Source organism: Ahaetulla prasina, chromosome 1, assembly GCF_028640845.1.
Source record: "Ahaetulla prasina isolate Xishuangbanna chromosome 1, ASM2864084v1, whole genome shotgun sequence".
NCBI classification, from domain to species: Eukaryota; Metazoa; Chordata; class Lepidosauria; order Squamata; family Colubridae; genus Ahaetulla; species Ahaetulla prasina.
The window spans coordinates 32857370-32879423 of NC_080539.1; the positions used below are offsets into that span (position 1 = coordinate 32857370).

At 39.8% G+C, this 22054-nt stretch overlaps 1 protein-coding gene and 1 long non-coding RNA gene across 5 annotated transcripts; one reads left to right on the forward strand and one right to left on the reverse strand.

Moving 5' to 3' along the window:
• The first annotated feature begins 5194 nt into the window (after positions 1–5194).
• LOC131189012 (zinc finger protein 501-like) lies at positions 5195–21960 on the forward strand. 4 transcript variants are annotated; one of them, XM_058164775.1, is made up of 4 exons: positions 5195–5299; positions 11347–11477; positions 12792–13040; positions 15811–21959. In XM_058164775.1, exons 2-4 carry the CDS (start codon positions 11411–11413, stop codon positions 17145–17147), a joined length of 1653 nt encoding a protein of 550 aa, XP_058020758.1. In that variant the 5' UTR covers positions 5195–5299; positions 11347–11410; the 3' UTR covers positions 17148–21959. The 4 variants fall into 4 exon arrangements, with proteins under 4 accessions (XP_058020758.1, XP_058020762.1, XP_058020759.1 ...); XM_058164779.1 differs by lacking the exon at positions 11347–11477 and adding an exon at positions 12583–12680 and having other exon boundaries at positions 5276–5299; positions 15811–21960; XM_058164776.1 differs by lacking the exon at positions 5195–5299 and adding an exon at positions 5313–5887 and having other exon boundaries at positions 15811–21960.
• LOC131189013 (uncharacterized) lies at positions 10752–14731 on the reverse strand. The gene is made up of 2 exons (XR_009152880.1): positions 14215–14731; positions 10752–11589 (listed from the first exon to the last, which is right to left on the reverse strand). It is a non-coding gene; the product is annotated as an uncharacterized LOC131189013 (long non-coding RNA).
• Positions 21961–22054: the final 94 nt, after the last annotated feature.

A 22054-nucleotide genomic window follows, 5' to 3' on the forward strand; every position in this document is an offset into this window, starting at 1 on the left:
GGAATTCAAGAAGAAACAAACCAGATCCCAACTAACACTCTCTCTCTCTCCCTCCCTCCCTCCTTCCTATCAAAAGACAGACTGCAGATGTTCTATTAAAACAAACATGCTGCCATTTAGCCTGACTGGAGAGCAAAGACTTTTTTTTTATCTTAAAGTTTAGGAATGTTAGAAGTTATCAATTAATTCATTCTACATTCCAGTCTGCATTGGTTTGGTAAACCATTAACATAATTTAAAAGAGAGAAAAATTAGTCAAATTAAAATACAAAATAACTATGTTAATTAGCAAGTACAACACTACAAAGTCCATGTTGTATACTACAAAGTCCAAGTTGTGTGGACTAAGACACCAGGCTACAAATCAGGAGATTGTGACTTCTAGTCCTACCTCTGGCATCAAGTCAGGTGGGTGATTTTGGATCAGTTCCTCTCACAGCCCTGGGAAACAGGTAAGGGCAAACCACTTCCAAAATCTTGCCAAGAAAATTCAGGAACTTGTACAGACAGTCTCCAGAAACCATCTATCTATCTCTCCCTCTCCCCCTCCCCCTCCCTCCCCTCTCTCTTTATAACACACATACACAAGAGACTTCAAACAATATGTAGAGGGCCTACATATTACAGGGCAGGCCTAATTTCAAGTGATAAATAAAGATTAACTTTATTAATTATCTTTTGGGTGGAAGACATGTAAAAGCACACAACTGGTTCTAGACAGCTCCTTAACCCCCTCACTATGGTGACTATGTGGTATCCACCAAGTCACATCATGTGAAGAGACTAGAAAAATAGTCTTTGGAGCAGGGGTCACCAACCTTTCAGAACTCAGGGACAACTAAATTCATAATTTTAAATCCCGTGGACCACTAATATGATCTGCCTAATGACCAGCTGGGTGGGCGTGGCAAGGTGGTCATGTAGACTGGGTGGGTGTGGCCAACTCAATGTCATTCACGTTGAGGGGCACCTTGTCAGCCTCTACTCGTTACTTCTTGCGTCTCACCCGGGCTCTTTAGGGCCCCAAGGGGAAGCAGTTGCTGGAGCTAAGCAGCCACCATGAGAAAGAGTTGGCAAAACAGCTGGCTTAGTTCAAATTGGATCTAAGCATGAAAGAGGCTTAGCAGAAGCACCTCAATGATGACTACAAGCAAAGGCTTTCCAAGCAGAGGGAAGACCTGCAGGAGTGCAAGGCCAGGTACCGGCACCTGGAGGCTCAGTGGGGTGAGATAGTCAGTCAGTTCCAGGCCATGATGCAGTCCCACTGGGACAAGGCCCTTCGGCTCTTTGCCACCAGCGGCACTTCCCTCCAGCCTTCGTTCAAAGCCCCACACCAGGAGGCTGAAGCAGACCCCAAGTCAGAATTTCTGCCCCATTCTGACCCACACAAAAAGATCCCGAAGGGAGAGACTCTCTGTAGCAACACAAACGTTTATTGTACGTATCTGGCCCAGGGGCTGTAATTTGAGGACCCCTGATCTAGTGCAATATAAAAAATGCAAATAATTTTTCTGGGGATCACCAAAATTTTCTCATGGACCACCAGTGGTCCACGGACCACCAGTTGGTGACCATTGCTTTGGAGGGTAGTTGCTGATGGCTCTTCTATTCCTGAATGGCTTTTCGCTTTGGCTACCCATTCAATATTTCCAAATGAAGAACCAATGTCTGGATTTGCATCCTCCACCCCTTCCATCTATATCTTGCTGGCTGTGAGACTAAACGTGGAGACTGGCTACTGATTTTTTCTAGGAGGCATTTGATTGTGGCTTTAAACATTAAATACTACATGTAGCAATAATTTTATTTCTGGACATCTGAAACACTTTATATGCAATGTCTAATTGTGAGAACCTTAAGAATCAGCTAATCTTTGATCTCAATAATTTGAAATTTGCATTAAGAGCATCTTTGTTAGATCTACATTCCTCAGTTGGATTACAAGGCAGCCAACAATTCTCAGTCCAATTTTTTTCCCCTCACAAGTATCATGTGGAATACGTTGAGCTGAGAGCAATTATCCTGAAGACATCCAGTGGAGGAGGACAGACCTGGATCTCCTTGGTGAGAATCCTGTATTGTGCAAACTACTATAGAAAGTTAGCATCCACCCCTCTCCTAGAAGAATGAAATATTCTAGGAAATATTAAAAAGGCAGAATGTTATATTTCCCTGGATGAGAAACATGTTGTTTGAGGCAGGAAGCACACTCTTAATAGCCCCCACCCTCCTCAATAGCCCACAGCAGATGTCAGCATTTAAGAGATAAAGAGATGGCTAGGTCTATTCATAAGCAAATACTCTCCCCAAGATCCAGCAAAGGTAGGATTAGCCCTCAGCCACAATAGGAATTGCCCAAATCGCCTACATTACATCACCCAACAAGATTCAACCAAGCCTGGGACACAGACAGCCTACAAAGTTAGCTAAGACCCCCGCCCCTTGGGAGTCTGACAGCCAATAGGATACTTGCCCTTGCCACAGGAACAGGAAGCTCAAGTTCAAAGCCCAAGAGAGAGTATAAATAACACTCACTCTCCACTCCATGTGGTCAGCTACCCAGGACTTCAAACCCATGTGGTCCTGTTCACCATTAAACCATCTTTCCAATCAGCCTCCATGTTTCCAGTGTCTTTCTCTCCACTTGGAACTGAACCCAGATGGACATTTCTTCCAACACTACAATGATTGAATGTATGGAACCTGCTAAACCAAAACCAAAAAGGGCCGGTTTTAGCTCACGCTGGTAAAAGCCTGTTATTAAGAACACAGTAGCCTGCAATTACTGCAGGTTCGAGCCCGGCCCAAGGTTGACTCAGCCTTCCATCCTTTATAAGGTAGGTAAAATGAGGACCCAGATTGTTGGGGGGGCAATAAGTTGACTTTGTAAAAAATATACAAATAGAATGAGACTATTGCCTTATACACTGTAAGCCGCCCTGAGTCTTCGGAGAAGGGCGGGGTATAAATGTAAACAAAAAAAAAAAAACCAAATCAAGTTTATAACAATTCAGTATGTTGTATGAATACAGCCCATGAGTTTCTAATGGAGATAAGATTCCAACTGAGGACTTGAGCTTTTACATAGATGCCTTCTCATATCAGATGGCTCTTAATATAGTGGGAAGAGGGAACAGGAAATAGGAAATTGAGCCAACAGTCTGATAAGAGTGGCTTGAGTTTGGGCCAAGAAAATAACTTGATAAAACATTTCAGATCAGCTTCTCCCTAATCCACACACAGATAAAGGGAGGAAGGAGGAAACACATTCAGATATGCAAGATTCTGTTGTTGAAGCTGTTTCAATAAAAATAGTTCCAATCCATTCTTTGACTGGTCTTCCTCATTCGGCTGAGTTTTTGTGCCTCCCCTCACCCTGCAGTTCAAACCATGGATTATTGCTCTACATTCTTTTTCCAATCATGATGCACTGCAATAACATAATACATTGTTTCTCACCCTTGGCAACTTTAAATATGAGCTTGGCAACTTTCCAGCCAGCATGCTTGTTCAGCTCCCTACAAGTGCAGAATCATAAATTCTCACCTCTCATATCCAGGTTTGGTGACCAAAATTACAAGGAGTTCCCATGTAATGTGTGCACAGCCAAATCTCTTCTCTCTCCTTCTTCTTTGTTACTAAATGGAAATTCAGAACCAACAGACTGCTTACTATCTCCCATTTCTATGGGATGGATACCTATGGGATGGATGCTCACTGGGTTGCAGATGGTTTACACTTTAACCCAGTATTCCTCAAGCTTGGCAATTTTAAGGTGTGTGGAGGTCAACTCCCAGAATTCCCCACCCAGAGGAATTGCAGGTGTTGAAGTTCACACATCTTAAAGTTGCCAAGCCTGAGAAATTCCACAATAATAGTACAAGCACAGGTCTACCTTGCAAGCAGGTTGTTGTAACCTGACATCCTAATCCCATCCCTACCAACTCTTTACTACAGTATCTAAAATCAAGGTTATGTTTTGCATAAATACTTTCAGAAACATTTTGCATTTTTAGAAAAGGCTTCGCACATTACTTGAGTTTGATATAGCACGAACTCTGTAATTATTATCTACTTATTTTGAAGAGAGGGAGGGCCACCTTAATTATGTTGGGAGGGGGGGACAACTTCTAGACCAGGGGTCTCCAGCCTTGGCAAATTAAACAGGCTGAGGAATTATGGGAGTTAAAATCATACTTCCACCTCTCACAATACTAGACAACACAGTATCACAGTAGAAATCTTCAAATTTCTAGGTTCTACCACATCGCGAGATCTAAAATGGACAGCTAACATCAAAAACTTCATTAAAAAAGGACAGCAAAGAATGTTCTTTCTGCACCAACTCAGAAAGCTCAAACTGCCCAAGGAGCTGCTGATCCAGTTCTAAAGAGGAATTATTGAGTCTGTCATCTGCACCTCTATAACTGTCTCTATAACTATAACTTTCTGGTTTGGTTCTGCAACCCAACAAGACAGACACAGACTTCAGAGGATAATTAGAACTGCAGAAAAAACAATTGCTACCAACCTGCCTTCCATTGAGGACCTGTATACTGCACGAGTCAAAAAGAAAATATTTACAGATCCCTCACATCCTGGACTTAAACTGTTTCAACTCCTACCCTCAAGAGCACTGCACACCAGAACAACTAGACACAAGAACAGTTTCTTCCCGAATGCCATCACTCTGCTAAACAAATAATTCCCTCAACACTGTCAAACTATTTACTAAATCTGCACTACTATTAATCTTCTCATCGTTCCCATCACCCATCTCCTTCCACATGACTGTAACTTTGTTGCTTGTATCCTTACAATTTATACTGATATTGTTTCCTGATTGCTTATTTGTAGCCTATGACTATCATTAAGTGTTGTATCAGTAAGTGTTAAATTTGTACCCTATGACTATCATTAAGTGTTGTGTTGTATCTTGATGAAGTTATCTTTGAGCATATGCACCAAGACAAATTCCTCGTGTGTCCAATCACACTTGGCCAATAAAAATTCTAAAATTGCCAAGGTTGGAGACCCCTGATTTAGAACGGCTTTCCTCATCCAACCCGACCATTTCCTACCTAGGCAAATGAGCAAAGCAGCTCCCACCCCCCCATCTCTCTCTCTCTCTCGCTCTCTCTCTCTCTCTGCTATTGGCTCTTCCTTGGTTAGACCCGCCCCGGAAGCTGGTGTTTGAAAATGCAAGCTAGATTTCCTGAGAGCCCCAGGGGAAGGGGGGGCGGGTTCTCTTAGATTTTACAAGCTCGAAGGTGGGAGAAAAGGGCTTGGACAGACCTGGGTGAGTGTTGGGAGCGAGATTTCCCCCCTCCCAGGAGAAAACCCGAAAGTGGCTGAGAAGCAGATAGGAAGGACACGAAGACCAGCTGCCTCTCCTTCTCATCCCCCGTAGCCCCAGCTCATAAGAAGGGACCAGCTTTCCTTCCTCTGCGCGTCTAATAGTGGAAAGGGGACCTTTGCGATACCTGGTGACTAGTGTGGGTTTTGTAGTCTCTCTCTCTCTGAAGCTGCCCCCCCCCGGGCTTTATTAAACACCTGTAGAGAGGGAAACTACAGGGAAAGCTTAGCTGAAAATCTGCAAGGAGATTACCAGGATGTCGATCACAAACAGGTCGACCTCTTTTTATTATGGTCTTATCAGAGGGATGCGGTTGAAAGACGAGAAAGGGTCCGGAGTGGTGGGGGGGGGTGGCATGCTAAGTGAAGCCTAAGTCCAGGCAGGCGGCAGGGAGCAAAATCCGCAGCTCGGGAAGGAAGAAAGGAAGTTTGCAATATAATTCTTAGCTGTAGTCTTTTCCCCTTAAAGCTTAGAATGATTCCGGGTTGGTGGCTTAGCTTTCACTCGTTCGATGGCTGCAATCTTTTGTAGGTAAAATTGACCTAACTTCTATGATGTGTGGGGTTATGGCCAGGCTAAATTAAGTATACCTTGAGATTGTATAGATAGCAATTGAAAGGAGGCTGCAGGATGTGGGTGTGGGTGTATGCATGAGGGGAGATGTGGAGAGAGAAACGAAGCATTTGAATCATGTTATACATATTCTTCGCCAGTACCATTAATTGCATATTTATTTCCAGATTCCATTTAATGTTGATCTTAGTCATTAAAATATCACATGGTTTAGCTTGAAATAATTCCCCATATGAAGTTTTGTGGATTCTGACCTTGGCTTCAGAATCTACTTTCTGACCCACCCCAAAAACCTTGTATATTTACTGTATGAGCATTGGGCTTTGACAGATGAGACAGCTCAGCAAGTTTTTTTAATTTGTTTTTTTTTTTAAACCAAAAACATTATTTTGTTTGCTTCTGCTGCAAGGAATTTATCATCTTCTCATTTTTCAAACTGCATCCATGCATGTATTATTCTAATGTTACCAGTTTTTTATTTTTTTCCCAAAAATTGTACTACATCAATATTTGCAAGTAGGATTATTGTAGCATTAAATATTAGTAAATTTAAAAATGCAAGTAATTATTTTTCTGAAGATGTTGCCACAATGATAACTAAATTTCTGATATCTTTTTTTTAAATTTGCATTTATACCCCGCCCTTCTCCGAAGACTCAGGGTGGCTTACACTATGTTAGCAATAGTCTTCATCCTATTTGTATATTATATACAAAGTCAACTTATTGCCCCCAACAATCTGGGTCCTCATTTTACCTACCTTATAAAGGATGGAAGGCTGAGTCAACCTTGGGCCTGGTGGGACTCAAACCTGCAGTAATTGTAAGCAGCTGTGTTAATAACTGTCAGACTGCTGTCTTAGCAGTCTGAGCCACAAGAGGCCACCAGAGGCCCATATCTAAATATCTAAATTTTTGATACGGAAAGATAAATGTTAATGTTAAATGTTAATATATTTGAATTTACTTCTACTTCAGTGCATTTTAGAGAATATTAGATATATGTATATTTGTTCAATAATCTTTACTGAGATCTTGCAAAGCAAGCAAAAACCCTTATTCCCTTATAGGAGAGAAAAGGAAAGGTATAATTAATAACAAACATAATTATTTCAAAAATAATAGACATACATACTTCAGTGCATGCATAATTTGTATGTAATTAGACCAAAATGGGCTAAATTTAGTGGGAAGAAGTGAGATGCTGTTTACATGCTGTTATACAAAGAATTAAGACCCCAGTTGTTAAGTATTGCTTAATAGTTCTGCTTTGCACAAAACATACAAAAGATAGTATTGCTTGCCCTTATACTCAGATATTGAGGGTGGACATCTAGTGATACACACAAAAACTCTTGCTCAGATCGGGACTCCCATTTTTGGAGGACTTCAGTTCTCACAGTTTACCATGCTTTTTGTACTGATGGCAGGGATAAGGAAGCATGCAGTATACAATTTTATTTTAAAACAAAAATAATTTTAAAAATTTATTTTAAAATTTATTTTAAAAAATAATTTTAAATTTTTTTAACATTTTTTATTTTAAAACAAAATACAATTGAACGTGTCCAGAAATATTTTACAAGAAGAGTTATCCACTCCTCTGAATACAACAAAATATCTTATGCCACCAGACTTGAAATCCTGGGTTTAGAAAATTTAGAACTACGCCGCCTTTGGCATGACCTGAGTTTAACTCATAGAATCATCTATTACAATGTCCTTCCTATCAAAGACTACTTCAGCTTCAATTGCAACAATACACGAGCACACAATAGATTTAAGCTTAATGTTAACCGCTCCAATCTTGATTGCAGAAAATACGACTTCAGTAACAGAGTTGTTAATGCTTGGAATACACTACCTGACTCTGTGGTCTCTTCCCAAAATCCCCAAAGCTTCAACCAAAAACTATCTACTATCGACCTCACCCCATTCCTAAGAGGTCTGTAAGGGGCATGCATAAGAGCACAAGAGTGCCTACAGTTCCTGTCCTATTATTTTCTTTCGTTATATCTAATTAATATAGTTATTACATACTCATACTTATATATATGCTTATATATTATATAGTTATTTCATGCTTACGCTTATATATACTGTGTGACAATAAATAAATAAGTATGCTTGTATATGTAGTAATTAGAGGCTTCTGTTTTTTAAAGTCAATTGGGCACTAGTCCTAGATCTAACCTGTTTGGGAATATATCTCATTTAATTAAAGATTTTGCAGGTGCATTTGTACAACGTAATATGCTTGGGCAGAATTAATCTCTTAGATTTTGTAGTTTACCATAGTGAGCAAACCCTGCTGTTAGATTAATGTATGATATAAGGTAGTCCTTAACTTATAACCAGTTAGTAACTGTTTAAAGTTATAGTGTCACTGAAAATAGTGACTTATGAACACTTCTCGTTCTCGCACTTATGACTATTGCGTTATCCTCATGGTCATGTGATCAAAGTTATTGGCAGCTTGGCACATATTGATGATATTACACTGTTCCAGGGCTATCTGATCACCATTTGAACCTTCCCAGCCATCTTCTGACAAACAAAGTCAATGGGGGAAGCTGGATTCACTTAACAACTGTGGCAGAAAAGGTCAATGACTATAGTTTCTCTAGAACAGGGGTGTCCAAACTTGGTCCCTTTAAGACTTGTGGACTTCAACTCCCAGAGTTCCTCAGCCAGCTTTGCTGGCTGAGGACTCTGGGAGTTGAAGTCCACAAGTCTTAAAGGGACCAAGTTTGGACACCCCTGCTCTAGAAGAAGCTGGAAAAAATTTCAAATTTCAATACGGTAATATTACTGTCAGATATAAATTCTTTGTATATTATTTATTTGTTTTATCATAAAAAGTAAAACAGAAAACAAAAGCAATAAAACATTGTAAAAGAAACAGAGGAAAGAATAATGATTTTGAAATAACCAAACTAAGATATATACGTATAGCTGAAAATTTTGACAACTTCTATTAATTCATCACATTACATGTGGCATAATTTGTTGATTATGTAACTTTCAGAAAAGAAAACCGTATTTTGTGTTGTTACATGCTACATATTTTGTGTGTTACATGTTGTAGTTTTATCATGGTAAGATCTGTCATTGGAGGTTTTGCTCTATTTTATTTTATAAAAGAGCCAGTCCAAGGATGGAAGAACATGGACATAAGTAATTATATGGCTAACGGTAGGAGAAAGAAAAGACAGCTAGAGTCTGAAACCATCAGGGATTGTAAACTCTCATTTATTTCAAGTGATAATCTATTACTATTAATTTTTTTTGCTTTTAGAATAGAATAGAATAGAATAGAATTTTATTGGCCAAGTGTGATTGGACACACAAGGAATTTGTCTTGGTGCATATGCTCTCAGTGTACATAAAAGAAAAGATACGTTCATCAAGGTACAACATTTACAACACAATTGATGGTCAATATATCAATATAAATCATAAGGATTGCCAGCAACAAGTTATAGTCATACAGTCATAAGTGGAAAGAGATTGGTGATGGGAACTATGAAACGATTAATAGTAGTGCAGATTCAGTAAATAGTCTGACAGTGTTGAGGGAATTATTTGTTTAGCAGAGTGATGGCCTTCGGGAAAAAACTGTTCTTGTGTCTAGTTGTTCTGGTGTGCAGTGCTCTATAGCGTCGTTTTGAGGGTAGGAGTTGAAACAGTTTATGTCCAGGATGCGAGGGATCTGCAAATATTTTCACGGCTCTCTTCTTGATTCGTGCAGTATACAGATCCTCAATGGAAGGCAAGTTGGTAGCAATTATTTTTTCTGCAGTTCTAATTATCCTCTGAAGTCTGTGTTTTTCTTGTTGGGTTGCAGAACCGAACCAGACAGTTATAGAGGTGCAAATCACAGACTCAATAATTCCTCTGTAGAACTGGATCAGCAGCTCCTTGGGCAGTTTGAGCTTACTGAGTTGGCGCAGAAAGAACATTCTTTGTTGTCCTTTTTAAATGATGTTTTTGATGTTAGCTGTCCATTTGAGATCTTGCGATATGATAGAACCCAGAAATTTGAAGGTTTCTACTGTTGATACTGTGTTGTCAAGTATTGTGAGAGGTGGAAGTATGGAAGGGTTTTTCCTAAAATCTACCACCATTTCTACGGTTTTGAGTGTGTTCAGTTCCAGATTGTTTTGGTTGCACCACAAGGCTAGTCGTTCGACCTCTCGTCTATATGCGGATTCGTCATTGTCTCGAATGAGACCAATCACTGTTGTGTCATCTGCGAACTTCAGTAGCTTAACAAATGGATCATTGGAGATGCAGTCATTGGTATACAGAGAGAAGAGAAGTGGGGAGAGCACACAGCCTTGGGGGGCCCCTGTGCTAATTGTACAGGTATTTGATGTGATCTTGCTTAGCTTCACCTGCTGCTTCCTGTTTGTTAGGAAGCTTGTGATCCACTTACAAGTCTGTTCCGGTACCTGTAGCTGGTTTAGCTTAGTTAGAAGAATGTCTGGAATGAGGGTATTGAATGCTGAACTAAAGTCTACAAAGAGGACCCTTGCATAGGTCTTTGGAGACTCAAGATGTTGTAGGATGTAGTGCAGAGCCATATTAACAGCATCATCTGTTGATCTATTGCTTGACATAGTGTAAGCCGCCCTGAGTCTTCGGAGAAGGGCGGGATATAAATGCAAAAATAAAAAAATAAAAAATAAAAAATAAATCTATTTGCTCGGTATGCAAATTGCAAGGGGTCTAAAAGCGGATCAATAAAATTAATTTTATTGGATTTGTATTGAAATTCTATTAAAATTTCTGCTCTACTTTATTTCCACTTACAAAAAGACCAAGTTTTAATGAATTTTTATTTTTTTCCTTACATTTGAAAAACTTATAACGTTTATTATACCGAAGTGGAAAGAAATATTTGGGCCACTAAGTCCAACAACATTGAAAATCAGGGTTGATAACCAACATTGACATCAAAAGGAAACATAAAAGAGCTTTCTGTTTGCATTAATTTGTGGAATTGGATATCACTTTTGTGGTGTCAGTCTAGCCATAAGAGGACATTTTCGTAGAATAAAGAACAGAAAGTTCCTCGTCCTGTCTTCTTGAGTCAACTGCATGCAAGGTTACCGTGAACTATGTGTAACTAGTTTCCAACAAAAAGCCTCAATAAATTTAATATATACATTCAAGTAATTCAGTCCTGATGTTCCTCTAGCCCAGGGGTCTCCAACCTTGGCAACTTTAAGACTTGTGGACTTCAACTTCCAGAGTTTTGCTGGCTGAGGAACTCTGGGAGTTGAAGTCCACAAGTCTTAAAGTTGCCAAGTTTGGAGACCCCTGCTCTAGCATGTACTAATGAGGCTACTAAACAGAATTAGATCTTTTAAAAAAAATGTATGCCCTTTCAGCTTTTTTGCTTTATCTTGAAAGGATTCATTTGTACTACCGGAAAAGAAAACTTCAAACTTTCTAGCAAGACGAAGCTCCAGCTAACATGGAAAGGAGACTTCTGCGTGCTGTAACCAAGAGGGTAGATGAATCCATGGATGTCTGCTTCTTGGGTAATGAGGAATGCCCTTTTGTGTATCTAAATTTCTTTGTGTTCAGCTAGGACTCCTTCCTTCAGAGAACAGAAAGGGTGATGTATGCTTACAGTATCACACTCTTTGATCACTAAATGGAAATGGGTAGACAAAATAATTTTCAAAAGGTTAACGAGTGTTATTTGATCTTTTAAAAACAGACTTATTATTATTTATTTATTAGATTATTAATCCATTAGATTATTGAGGCCACTCACATCTAAATTTACAACTTCCACTTAATGTATTTTTCAGAGTATAAGACCCACTGGAATATAAGACGCATCTTAATTTTTGGGGAGGAAAATAAGGGAAAAAATCCATCTACCAGGTATTCATATGGCTAGTCCTGAAGCCTGGTCAGCTTCAGCATATTAGTTCGCTCGCTGGTTTTGAGGTTGGGGCTAAAAAACAGCTTCTAAAGCAGAAATAAATTGTCGGAGGGAGCAGCAATTAGACAAGCAGGCAAAGCATGGAAGATCACTTCGCTTGCTTTGGGGCTGAAAAACAGCTTCAAAAGCACAGCTGATCCTCAGAGGTAGCTTCAGTGACTTAAGCAGGTGAAGCGCAGAAAGGGTAAGAGAAGGTAGCAGCTGTTCCGGGTAGCCATTTTGGGCACTGCTCTCAGGGTTACATTTGGAGTATAAGACGCACCCAAATTTTAGCCTCTTTTAGGAGGGAAAAAATGTGTTTTATAGTCTGAAAAATACAGTAATTTCTTTTGGAACATTTTATTTAAGGTCTTTGGGATATGAAAAAATGAAGGAAAGGTGAAAGGCCTGATTGCAGTGAAAAGAAGGAGAAGAAAAAACCCAGATATGCAACATAGATTTACTGAACACAATTATTTTTGAAACGTATTTGGGCTCAATAAATATACTTTCTTATGCACCTGGGGATTCTTTCACCTCCTTCACAATTGCATAAGTCTTTATCTTACAATGCTTGATAACATTTATCTTTTTAATTTTTATTTTGGGCTAATAAGCAGTCATGATTTTTCATAATGACTAAAGGCAACAGAGTGTTGGAAAGCATATAATTGTTTTTTCCCTTTTTTCTTGTATACTGTACTCGGGTAAAGTTCAGTATATGGAAGAGATAGAAAAATTATACTCAAAATTTTGGATTCTTAATCTGACATATGCACGGGACAGCTAAACGCCTTCTGAGATCTGAAAGGTGATTCTTCCACTTCATTCTATTTCCACATACATATAGAAAATAATTTTGAAGTTGCATATTTTCTAATTTGGGGAACAAATTGGGGTTTCTTTTTAATTACTTCAACAGGCCAGGAACATTTAATCAGAATCAGCGAGGAGAGACATAAACCAGAAGATTCAAAACCAATGGAATTATATGGCAAGTCAGCCTGTAAAGAAGATGATTGTGGTTTCCAGAACTGGGAGTGGTCAAAGACCTTAGCAAGCCAAGACAGAGCAAAAAACGCCTCAGGAGAGAAAACAAATAAAGCCATTCCCTGCAGAGAAGGGAGCCCAGCTCCTTGTGGAACTAATGTCCAGTTGAGAATTGACACTGGTAGGGAGCTTTGTTCATTTTTGTTCATCTTAACACTAAGCCACATCTTATTTTCATCATGGCTGGTTGAATAAGCTACTGTGTACTTATGTATTACGCATATTATGTATTATTTCTGGGCTGGTTCAGTTGCAACGAACTTCATGTAGCATAATTCCATTTCAGTAAACGGATTATAAAATACAGTAACCAAATATAACCAGAGTAATTCTAATTGCATTATGCACAGAAACAGCATTCCTAGAAAACAGATCAAGAAAAAAAAAATGGGGGGGTGATTTCATTTCTCAAGTCAGTCTTAAGCAATTTCTTGGCTGGCTTAGTCTTAATAGCTTTGTTAAATTGCAAGAGGGTTGGTGCTGGGCTAATCATAGCGGGAATGTTAGTCCATAGTAGTAGGGCAGCAAGAGAAACGGCTTGGCTTTGTGCTTGATGGTTGCTGTCTTTGGAATAGGGATTCCAAGAGAATCTTCCCATCTAGGTTCAACTGCTACTGCTGGGAGCAGCCTGTCCCAAAACTATCCAGGCTGCAGGCCATGTAAAACTTCCAAGGTACCCATTAGTACTATGAATTACATCCAATGATCTGGATTTACTCTCAGACAAAATGAAAAAAAAAAAAAAAGTATTGCACAGCAGAAAGATCACCAGCATGGACATAAAAGCTACTGCCTATACCTACATAGCACTTGCTAAAATGGTACAAATCAAAACACTGACATTCAGTGAGATCCCTAATTTGTGGCATTTTGGTGAAGTTACCAGACATAGGATACAAAGCTTCAGATCACCACACAAGATAGCAAAGTTAGAGGTCTGTTTGTTGCCATCTTGTGATGACCTGGGGCATGGCACGAAAGCAACACAGCCAGAGAACAGGTCTAACTCCCCTTTATTGCTCCCACTTTGCCCCCAAACATCCCCATGTTTACTACAAGTCCTGCAGCAAAGCTCTCACACGCACCTTCAGCAGCTTCTGGCTGCGAGTAAGCCAGGTTAGCCAAACAGTAACCAGAGCAAGAAGTCCAGTGAAGTAGGCAAATAAGGCAAGCTCCATAAGACAGAGCACAGTAATCTCCAGGCTAGTGCACACAAGGCTCCACAGATTCAATGCTTGTTCATGACAAATGCCTCTCCCACCGGCACATCCTTACATCTCAATCCTCAGGTGTACCTTGTGAAAGGGGGCAGGGCATTCTCCTCCCTCGTAGACGGCTCAGTCTGCGTTATTCTCGCTTTCTCTCTTCTCTCCGTGCTCTAGGATCAGGAGGGGGTGGTCCTTGCTCTTCGCCTGAGCTCTGTCTCTCCTGCTCCTCCCTGTCTGCAAGCCTTTCTGATCCTGAAAAGCCTTGCCCGGACTGACTCGGTAGCTCCCATGGTTGGAATGTTGGGTTGACAATTTGCAAGCCCATGCTCGAGACCGAAATGCTGCTGTGTGTTGGGGTGAGCTCCCATGATTCACTCCAGCTCTGACCTAGCAGTTCGAAAGTGTGCAAATGTGTGTAGATAAATAGGTACTTCTTTGGTAGGCTCATTAATTAAAGGAGGCCACAGCTGTTCCCCCAGCCAACAGTGGTATCACTAACTAAACCTTTCAACTTGGAAGCGCTAAGGCGCTTCCGACATGACAATGACATGAGGATCCCAACTCATTTAACTTGGTTAGTGGAAAGGACAATTAGAATAGAATAGAATAGAATAGAATAGAATTTTTATTGGCCAAGTGTGATTGGACACACAAGGAATTTGTCTTGGTGCATATGCTCTCAGTGTACATAAAAGAAAAGATACCTTCATCAAGGTACAACATTTACAACAATTAGATATTAGTATGTTGTAACACAATAGAGGTTAATTGACCCAGTTAGCTAATACTCAATAAAATGCATCCTCAAACCAGTTGTGCATAGAATTAAAGTTAACTTGATCCAATGAATTGTGGGCATGTTTAAATCTAGACATTCTGTTTTGATTAAATAACTATTTGCAATAGAGAGAGAAAAACCAGTCTTGTTTATTCCAAGATCTGGCAACCCAGAGACATTAATTGGCTATTGTTAGCCCTTTGAGATAGTTCTGTTATGAAGTACTACTCTGATTACTAATTCTACTGTAAGGTCACATTAACAGAATCTTGAAAGACTAAACATACTTCTTCCTTTCTTAACTTTTACTCTCCCAAAAGCTAGGGAAGATCCCTTCTGAGATGCTTTCACCACACCTCTTTCAGACACAAATTTTATCAGGCTGCTGTACTATCTACTTTCCTGTCTCCCAAGTTCATTCCCATTATAGCTATAATGGTGAAACTTCTCCTACTGTTGCTTTCTTGTCAAAAGGGATGGGATTAGTCATTTATACAATAAAGCTTACCAGTATTTGACTGACACAAGGACTCATAAGATATCAGGTATTTCATGAAAAAGTGGGGTGGGGTAGAGAGTCTGTTTTCCTAAAACAGCAGTTGTTGACCCAATTAAAGCAGCAGTGTACTGCCAAAATCACTGCTAACGAGATGTAGAGTATTGAGGTTCTAGCTGATTATTAAGCATGTTTGCAGAAAAGAGCCATTCAGATTATATTTGTCGCTGTATGTCAGACTCCTAATGGAAAGAGAAATAAACCCTGTAGCAGATTACCTAGGAAGGACCTAGAGGACTAAGTAACTGTTGGGGGGAGGAAAGTTGGCCCTAAGAAACTAACTAGGTATATAACACAATGTCTGGAGGTCCTACTTAGAAATTTTGTTGGATTTCTGTTTTTATTCCAGTGGATAATGGATGGAAGAGTGAGAATGATGGGAAACAATCTGAGGAACTGAAAGAAAATTTTTGGAATCGAAGTAGACCAATGGGAGAAGAAGGAAGTTTTGTGGAGAAAAGAGGTGATAAATGTATTACTTCTCAAGGTAGAAGTTTCAGTGAAACCCCAGTTCAGCCTAGCAGCCAAACAGATAAGAGATGTAACAATTGTCTGAATATTCACCAGTTAATCCATACACAGGGAAAGTCAAATAAAAACTTCAAATTTGGGAAGAGTGTGAATTGGAACCAAAACCTTGCTGATGGTCAAGCATTTCTGGAAGACAAGAACCTCTATCAATGTTCGGAGTGCGGAAAGGGCTTCGGTCATAGCTCAAGCCTCCCTTCGCATCAGAGAATTCGCAGAGGGGAGAAGCCATATAAATGCCTGGAGTGTGGGAAGAGCTTCAATTCAAGCACCAGCCTTTCTTCACATCAAAGGACACACACTGGGGAGAGACCGTTCAGCTGCTTGGATTGTGGCCTGAGCTTCCGGGACCATTCAGGCCTTATTAAACACAAGCGGATTCACACTGGGGAAAAACCCTACCGTTGCTCAGACTGTGGCTTGAGCGTTAGCACTCAGTCAAGCTTAGTTAGACATCAGAGAATCCATACAGGAGAGAAACCATATCGGTGCACGGAATGTGGGAAATACTTCGGTCAGAGCACAGACCTTGCTTCACATAGAAGAACCCACACCGGGGAGAAGCCCTATAAATGCTTAGAGTGTGGGAAAAGCTTCAGCCGAAGCACAAGCCTAACTTTACATCAGAGGATCCACACCGGGGAGAGACCGTACAGTTGTTTAGACTGCAACAAGAGCTTCTCTGATCAGTCAAGCTTTATTAAGCATGAGAGAAGCCACACAGGAGAGAAGCCGTACAAATGCCTGGAGTGCGGGAAGAACTTCAGTCGGAGCACCAGCCTTTCTTCGCATCAAAGGACACACACTGGAGAGAGACCGTTCAGCTGCTTGGATTGTGGCCTGAGCTTCCGGGACCATTCAAGCCTTGTGAAACATAAGCGGATTCACACTGGGGAAAAGACCTACAGCTGCTCAGACTGTGGCCTGAGTTTTACCACTCAGTCCAGCCTGGTTAGGCATCATCGAATCCACACGGGAGAGAAACCGTATCCATGCTCGGAGTGCGGGAAGTACTTTGGACAGAGCACAGATCTTGTTTCACATAGAAGGATTCACACAGGGGAGAAGCCCTATAAATGCTTGGAGTGTGGGAAGAGCTTCAGTCGAAACACAAGCCTAACTTTACATCAGAGGATACACACCAGGGAGAGACAATAAAGATTGCAATAGGAAAAGCTTTTGTTTTATCAAGCAGAAGTAAACCTATGCCGAGAAGAAGTCATATTTATATGCGCAGAAAGATCTTCAGAGAACAAGCATTACTTCAAAGTATTTAACTTGGACTTTTCACCAATCTATGTAGATTTAATTGTATTTTTGAAGGTAGCCTTATGAAAAAGTTACTTTGTTGGTACTCATTCTCTTAAGAAATTTCTGCTGTGGTCATTCAAATGTAGATTAGAAATAGATTGGTAATTCTAACGCGTTGTTTAAATTGAAAAGCATGAGTAATTAAATTTTACATTGCTTCCAAAGAACGTTCTTTTTGAACAAAAGGTAGAGTATATACCGTATTTTTCTGAGTATAAGAGGCACCAGAGTATAAGACTCAGCTTAGTTTTTGGGGAGGAAAATAGGGGGTGGAAAATCTGCCTACCAGGTATTGATCTGGCTAGTGTCCTTAGTCTGGTCAGCTTCAGCACATTAATTTGCTGGTTTTTTATTCCCTGCTTGGGGATAAAAAACAGCTTCTAAGGCACAGCTGAGAGGAAGCAGCAATGAAGAAAGCAGGCAAAGCACGGGAGATCGCTTCACTCTGCTAGGGCCCAGTTAGGGCTGAAAAAAAGCTTCTAAAGAACAGCTGAGAGTTGGAGAGTGCTTAACTCGCTAGTGCCTCATTAAACTACAATGGAGAGTCCAGGGAGCAGGCAAAGCTGGGAAGATGGCTTCATAGTGCCTCGTTAGCACCTCATTAGCGCTGGAAAAAAAGCTTTGGAATATAAGATGCACCCAAATTTTTTTTTGGGGGGAAGTGCGTCTTATACTCTGAAAAATACAGTACCTGTAAGAAATGTTTGAATGCTTTCAGAGCAACCATCTAAATTCACATAAAATAATTGTTTGGAGTAAAATAAACCATTCCCCCAGCAGTGCCAGTTATAGCTTTTATGAGAAGAGAATGAAATTAGTCAACCTACAGAATGAAAAAAGGCATCCAGATGCAATTCCAAGCAAAGGGGAAAGATACATTAAAGCGTTAAAGGTCTGTAATTGATTACTAGAAATTTTTAATACATTCCTGGAGATAAGCTATATCAGCGGTCTCCAACCTTGACAACCTTATGACTTGTGGACTTTAACTCCCAGAATTCCTCAGCCAGCATGTGCTGGAATTCTGGGAGTTGAAGTCCACAAGTCAAAGTTGCCAGGGTTGGAAACCCCTGAGCTATATAATGGACTTAACCTCTGAGTAGGTTTGCATAAAATTGTGCTGTAAGCCAGTAAAAGGTCAAAGTAGAAATGCAGATCATTGAAATCGGACTGAGTATTTCTCATTAAGGTCTGTCCTAAGTTGAGCCAACGGCAGAAGGGGAAAAGAAACACCGACAATTAAGAGAAAGATAAGCAATGTTGCAATGAAAATTCTGAGATAGGAGAGATCTTGAGGAAAAAAGTTGGTACTTTAAATCACATACTGCATACTTATTTAGTTCAGTAAATATAGATAGTCTTTGTTCAGCAATCACAGCTGAGACCATCAACTTAGTCATTAAATAAATGGTCAGTGAGTTGACTGCTTATGACCTTACGTCAGCTTTCCTTTGCTTTATAGACCTGTGAAGACCATAAATTTGAGGACTGGTCCCAAAGTTACTTTTTCATCACTCATAACTTTGAGTAGTTGCTAAAGGAGGACTACCTCCGATGTCAAAGTATGCAATACCTGTAAAGTCATAAATTTCGTAAAAGATGTAAAGGACAGGCATTAGCAAACTGAAGGGTTAGATTCCTTCTTGAATAGTATTGCTGAAATTGCGTGATTTATTAAGATGTAACAGAACAGTTGGGAAATTGATAGTGTTTCTTTTGAGATTGTTTCATTCCGGATTAGCTTATTTAATACAATTTAAATCATTGTTTTAAAAAATGGAATCACCCAGCGATTAAAACCCTGCTGTTACACTTTAATTTACATCTCTTACTTAACTATTGGTAATTGTTTTTTGTATATATATATTTAGTTGTGTTTCAAACTGGTCACTAAAAGAAATTAACTGCCAACTGTTTTACTATGTCTAAATAATATACTTTATGTAATGTTTTAAGGTATCTTGATGTGTATTGATATAGGAAAATAGTACAGCTAGGAATTATATACTAGGAATAGCCACTTGGTCACCTTTTTTGTTCTGCTTTGCTTGGTCCAGCTTGACTATCACAGAAGCATAAAAGTAGCCAACTGACTTTGGTCTAAGAAACTAATGCTCAGTCTAGAACTTTCAAGACTAATAAGGTTCACAAAATCACATTCGTGGAATAAAAAATTGGGGGGGAATATCTTGGGGACACTGTGGGGACAAATTTGCCTGAATTGTTAACAGCTTCCTTATTCCTGTCTTGCTTAGGTCTTTAACCATGATTAGCTTCTTTATACTGTAGGCAGGCAATTCTAGCAATGAATTTCTTTCCCACAATTCTATCCAACATTTGGGCAGCCCAACGAGTCAGTATCCAACTAGTTAACAAGCCATCCCAGAGGTGTTTCATCTCCTGGCACATGATGTTTGTGTAGCCATTATTCCATTACAGTTAAAAAAGAGGTAGGAAATTCCATGAAGATCTCCTATTAATGCCACACCTAGCCATACCTCACCCAACTACTTCAGTTCATTAAAAAAACATGCATACACCTAAGTATGCCAAGTGCTTGAGGTATGCTATAAAACTCATTCCATGCTGGCATTCTTGAAGTTTGGGGCAGAAAGATTTAAGATCACTCAACCTTAGTGGTTTAACTAGAGTAATAAAAAGGAATATCCTGTAGTAGAAACACTAGATTGACCAAAACTTACCATTACTAACCATTGTTGAAAGAGAAAATAATGCTTTCTAGTTTGCAAGCTTCCCCGTTACAATATCTTCCTGCTAGGGAGCTGCTTATCACAAATAACCTTAGGGACTGTTCTTTGCACTTTCGGGTTGTCTAAAATTTCCATTGTTGTTAATCCTCATCGTAGCCGTCATTTAATTGCAACTGAGTTGGAGCTGCTATATGTTGAATAGAATAGAATAACAGAGTTAGAAGGAACCTCCTGCTTAGGCAGGAAACCCTACACCACTTCAGACAAATTGTTATCCAATCTCTTAAAAACTTCCAGTGTTGGAGCATTCACAACTTCTGGAGGCAAGTTGTTCCACTGATTAATTGTTCCAACTGGTAGGAAATTTCTCCTGATTTTTAAGTTGCTTCTCTCCTTGATTAGTTTCCACCCATTGTTTCTTGTTCTACCCTCAGGTGCTTTGGAGAATAGTTTGACTCCCTTTTCTTTGTGGCAGCCCCTGAGATATTGGAACACTGCTATCATGTCTCCCATAGTCCTTCTTTTCATTAAACTAGACATACCCAGTTCCTGCAACCGTTTTTCATGTTTTAGCCTCCAGTCCCCTAATCATCTTTGTTGCTCTTCTCTGCATTCTTTCTAGAGTCTCAACATCTTTTTTACATCGTGGCGTCCAAAAGCTGCAGTATTCCAAGTGTGGCCTTACCCGGGCATTATAAAGTGGTATTAACACTTCACGTGATCTTGATTCTATCCCTCTGTTTATGCAGCCTAGAACTGTGTTGGCTTTTTTGGCAGCTGCTGCACACTGCTGGCTCATATTTAAATGGTTGTCCACTAGGACTCCCAAGATCCCTCTCACAGTTACTATTATTGAGCAAGGTATCACATACACGGTACCTGTGCATTTTGTTTTTCTTGCCTAAATGTAGAACCTTACTTTTTTCACCATTGAATTTCATTTTGTTAGATACCGCCCAATGTTTAAGTCTGTCAAGATCCTCTGTATCTTGAACCTATGTTCTGGAGTCTTGGCTATTCCTGCCAGTTTGGAGTCATTTGCAAAATTGATGAGTTCCCCATCTATCCTCTCGTCCAAGTCATTGATGAAGATGTTGAAGAGTACTGGGTCTAAAACAGAGCCTTGGGGTATTCCATTGCATACTTCCCTCCATATAGATGCAGTTCCATTGAGGACCACACTTTGAGTGTGGTTGGTCAGCCAGTTACGAATCCATCTGGTGGTGATGCTGTCTAACCCACATTTTTCTACTTTATCTAGTAGTAGGTTATGGTCTACCAACAGTATTCCTCTAGTCCATGTAAAACTATGTTTGTAGCAGACAGTTATATAGCCAGTTATACTAACTAGCCTGCTCAACATTTGAGAACTGGCCACATTTATCTGATGATCCACTAAAGTTTCTGCTCTAATACACTACTAATATTGATAGCTATTGTGAAGGTCCCTTGATTGAAATATACACAGATCTATCTGCTTTAAGAGGAATCATATGAAGCTTTGGGGTGCCAGTTCCCTATTTGGATGACCTCTGTACCTACACCAGTACAAATGCATTTTGAGACACTCTTACTTTCTGCCCAATTATACAAGTATACTTGTGTACTAATCAAGAAATTTCTAGTTTGAAAAATGCCAGAGGGAGGAAAGCATCACTCATTAGGAATTATCTCAGTTGTAGAGACAGATATCATCTTTCAGTGTTAAATTACAATGAAGTAGGATTTAGTTAGGTATCAGTAAGAATTTTCTAACAGGAAAAATTGTTCAACAATTTTGAACAATTTGTTCTTCAAATAGTAGACTCTCAAGAAGTACATCTGGCCAGACATCTCAGCTCCACATGAATAATCCAGTCTGGCTATTGGGGTAATAGTTGTACCAGTAGCCTGGTATAATTTAAAAGTCCACTTTCGATGCCTCCATACACATCCTGACCGGCTGGGACTATGAATCAATAGTCTTCTGGAAAAGTAGGTGGAAAACTCACCTTTATGTAGGTCTAACTACCCACCCACCCTCCCGAAAAGGAGCAAAAAATA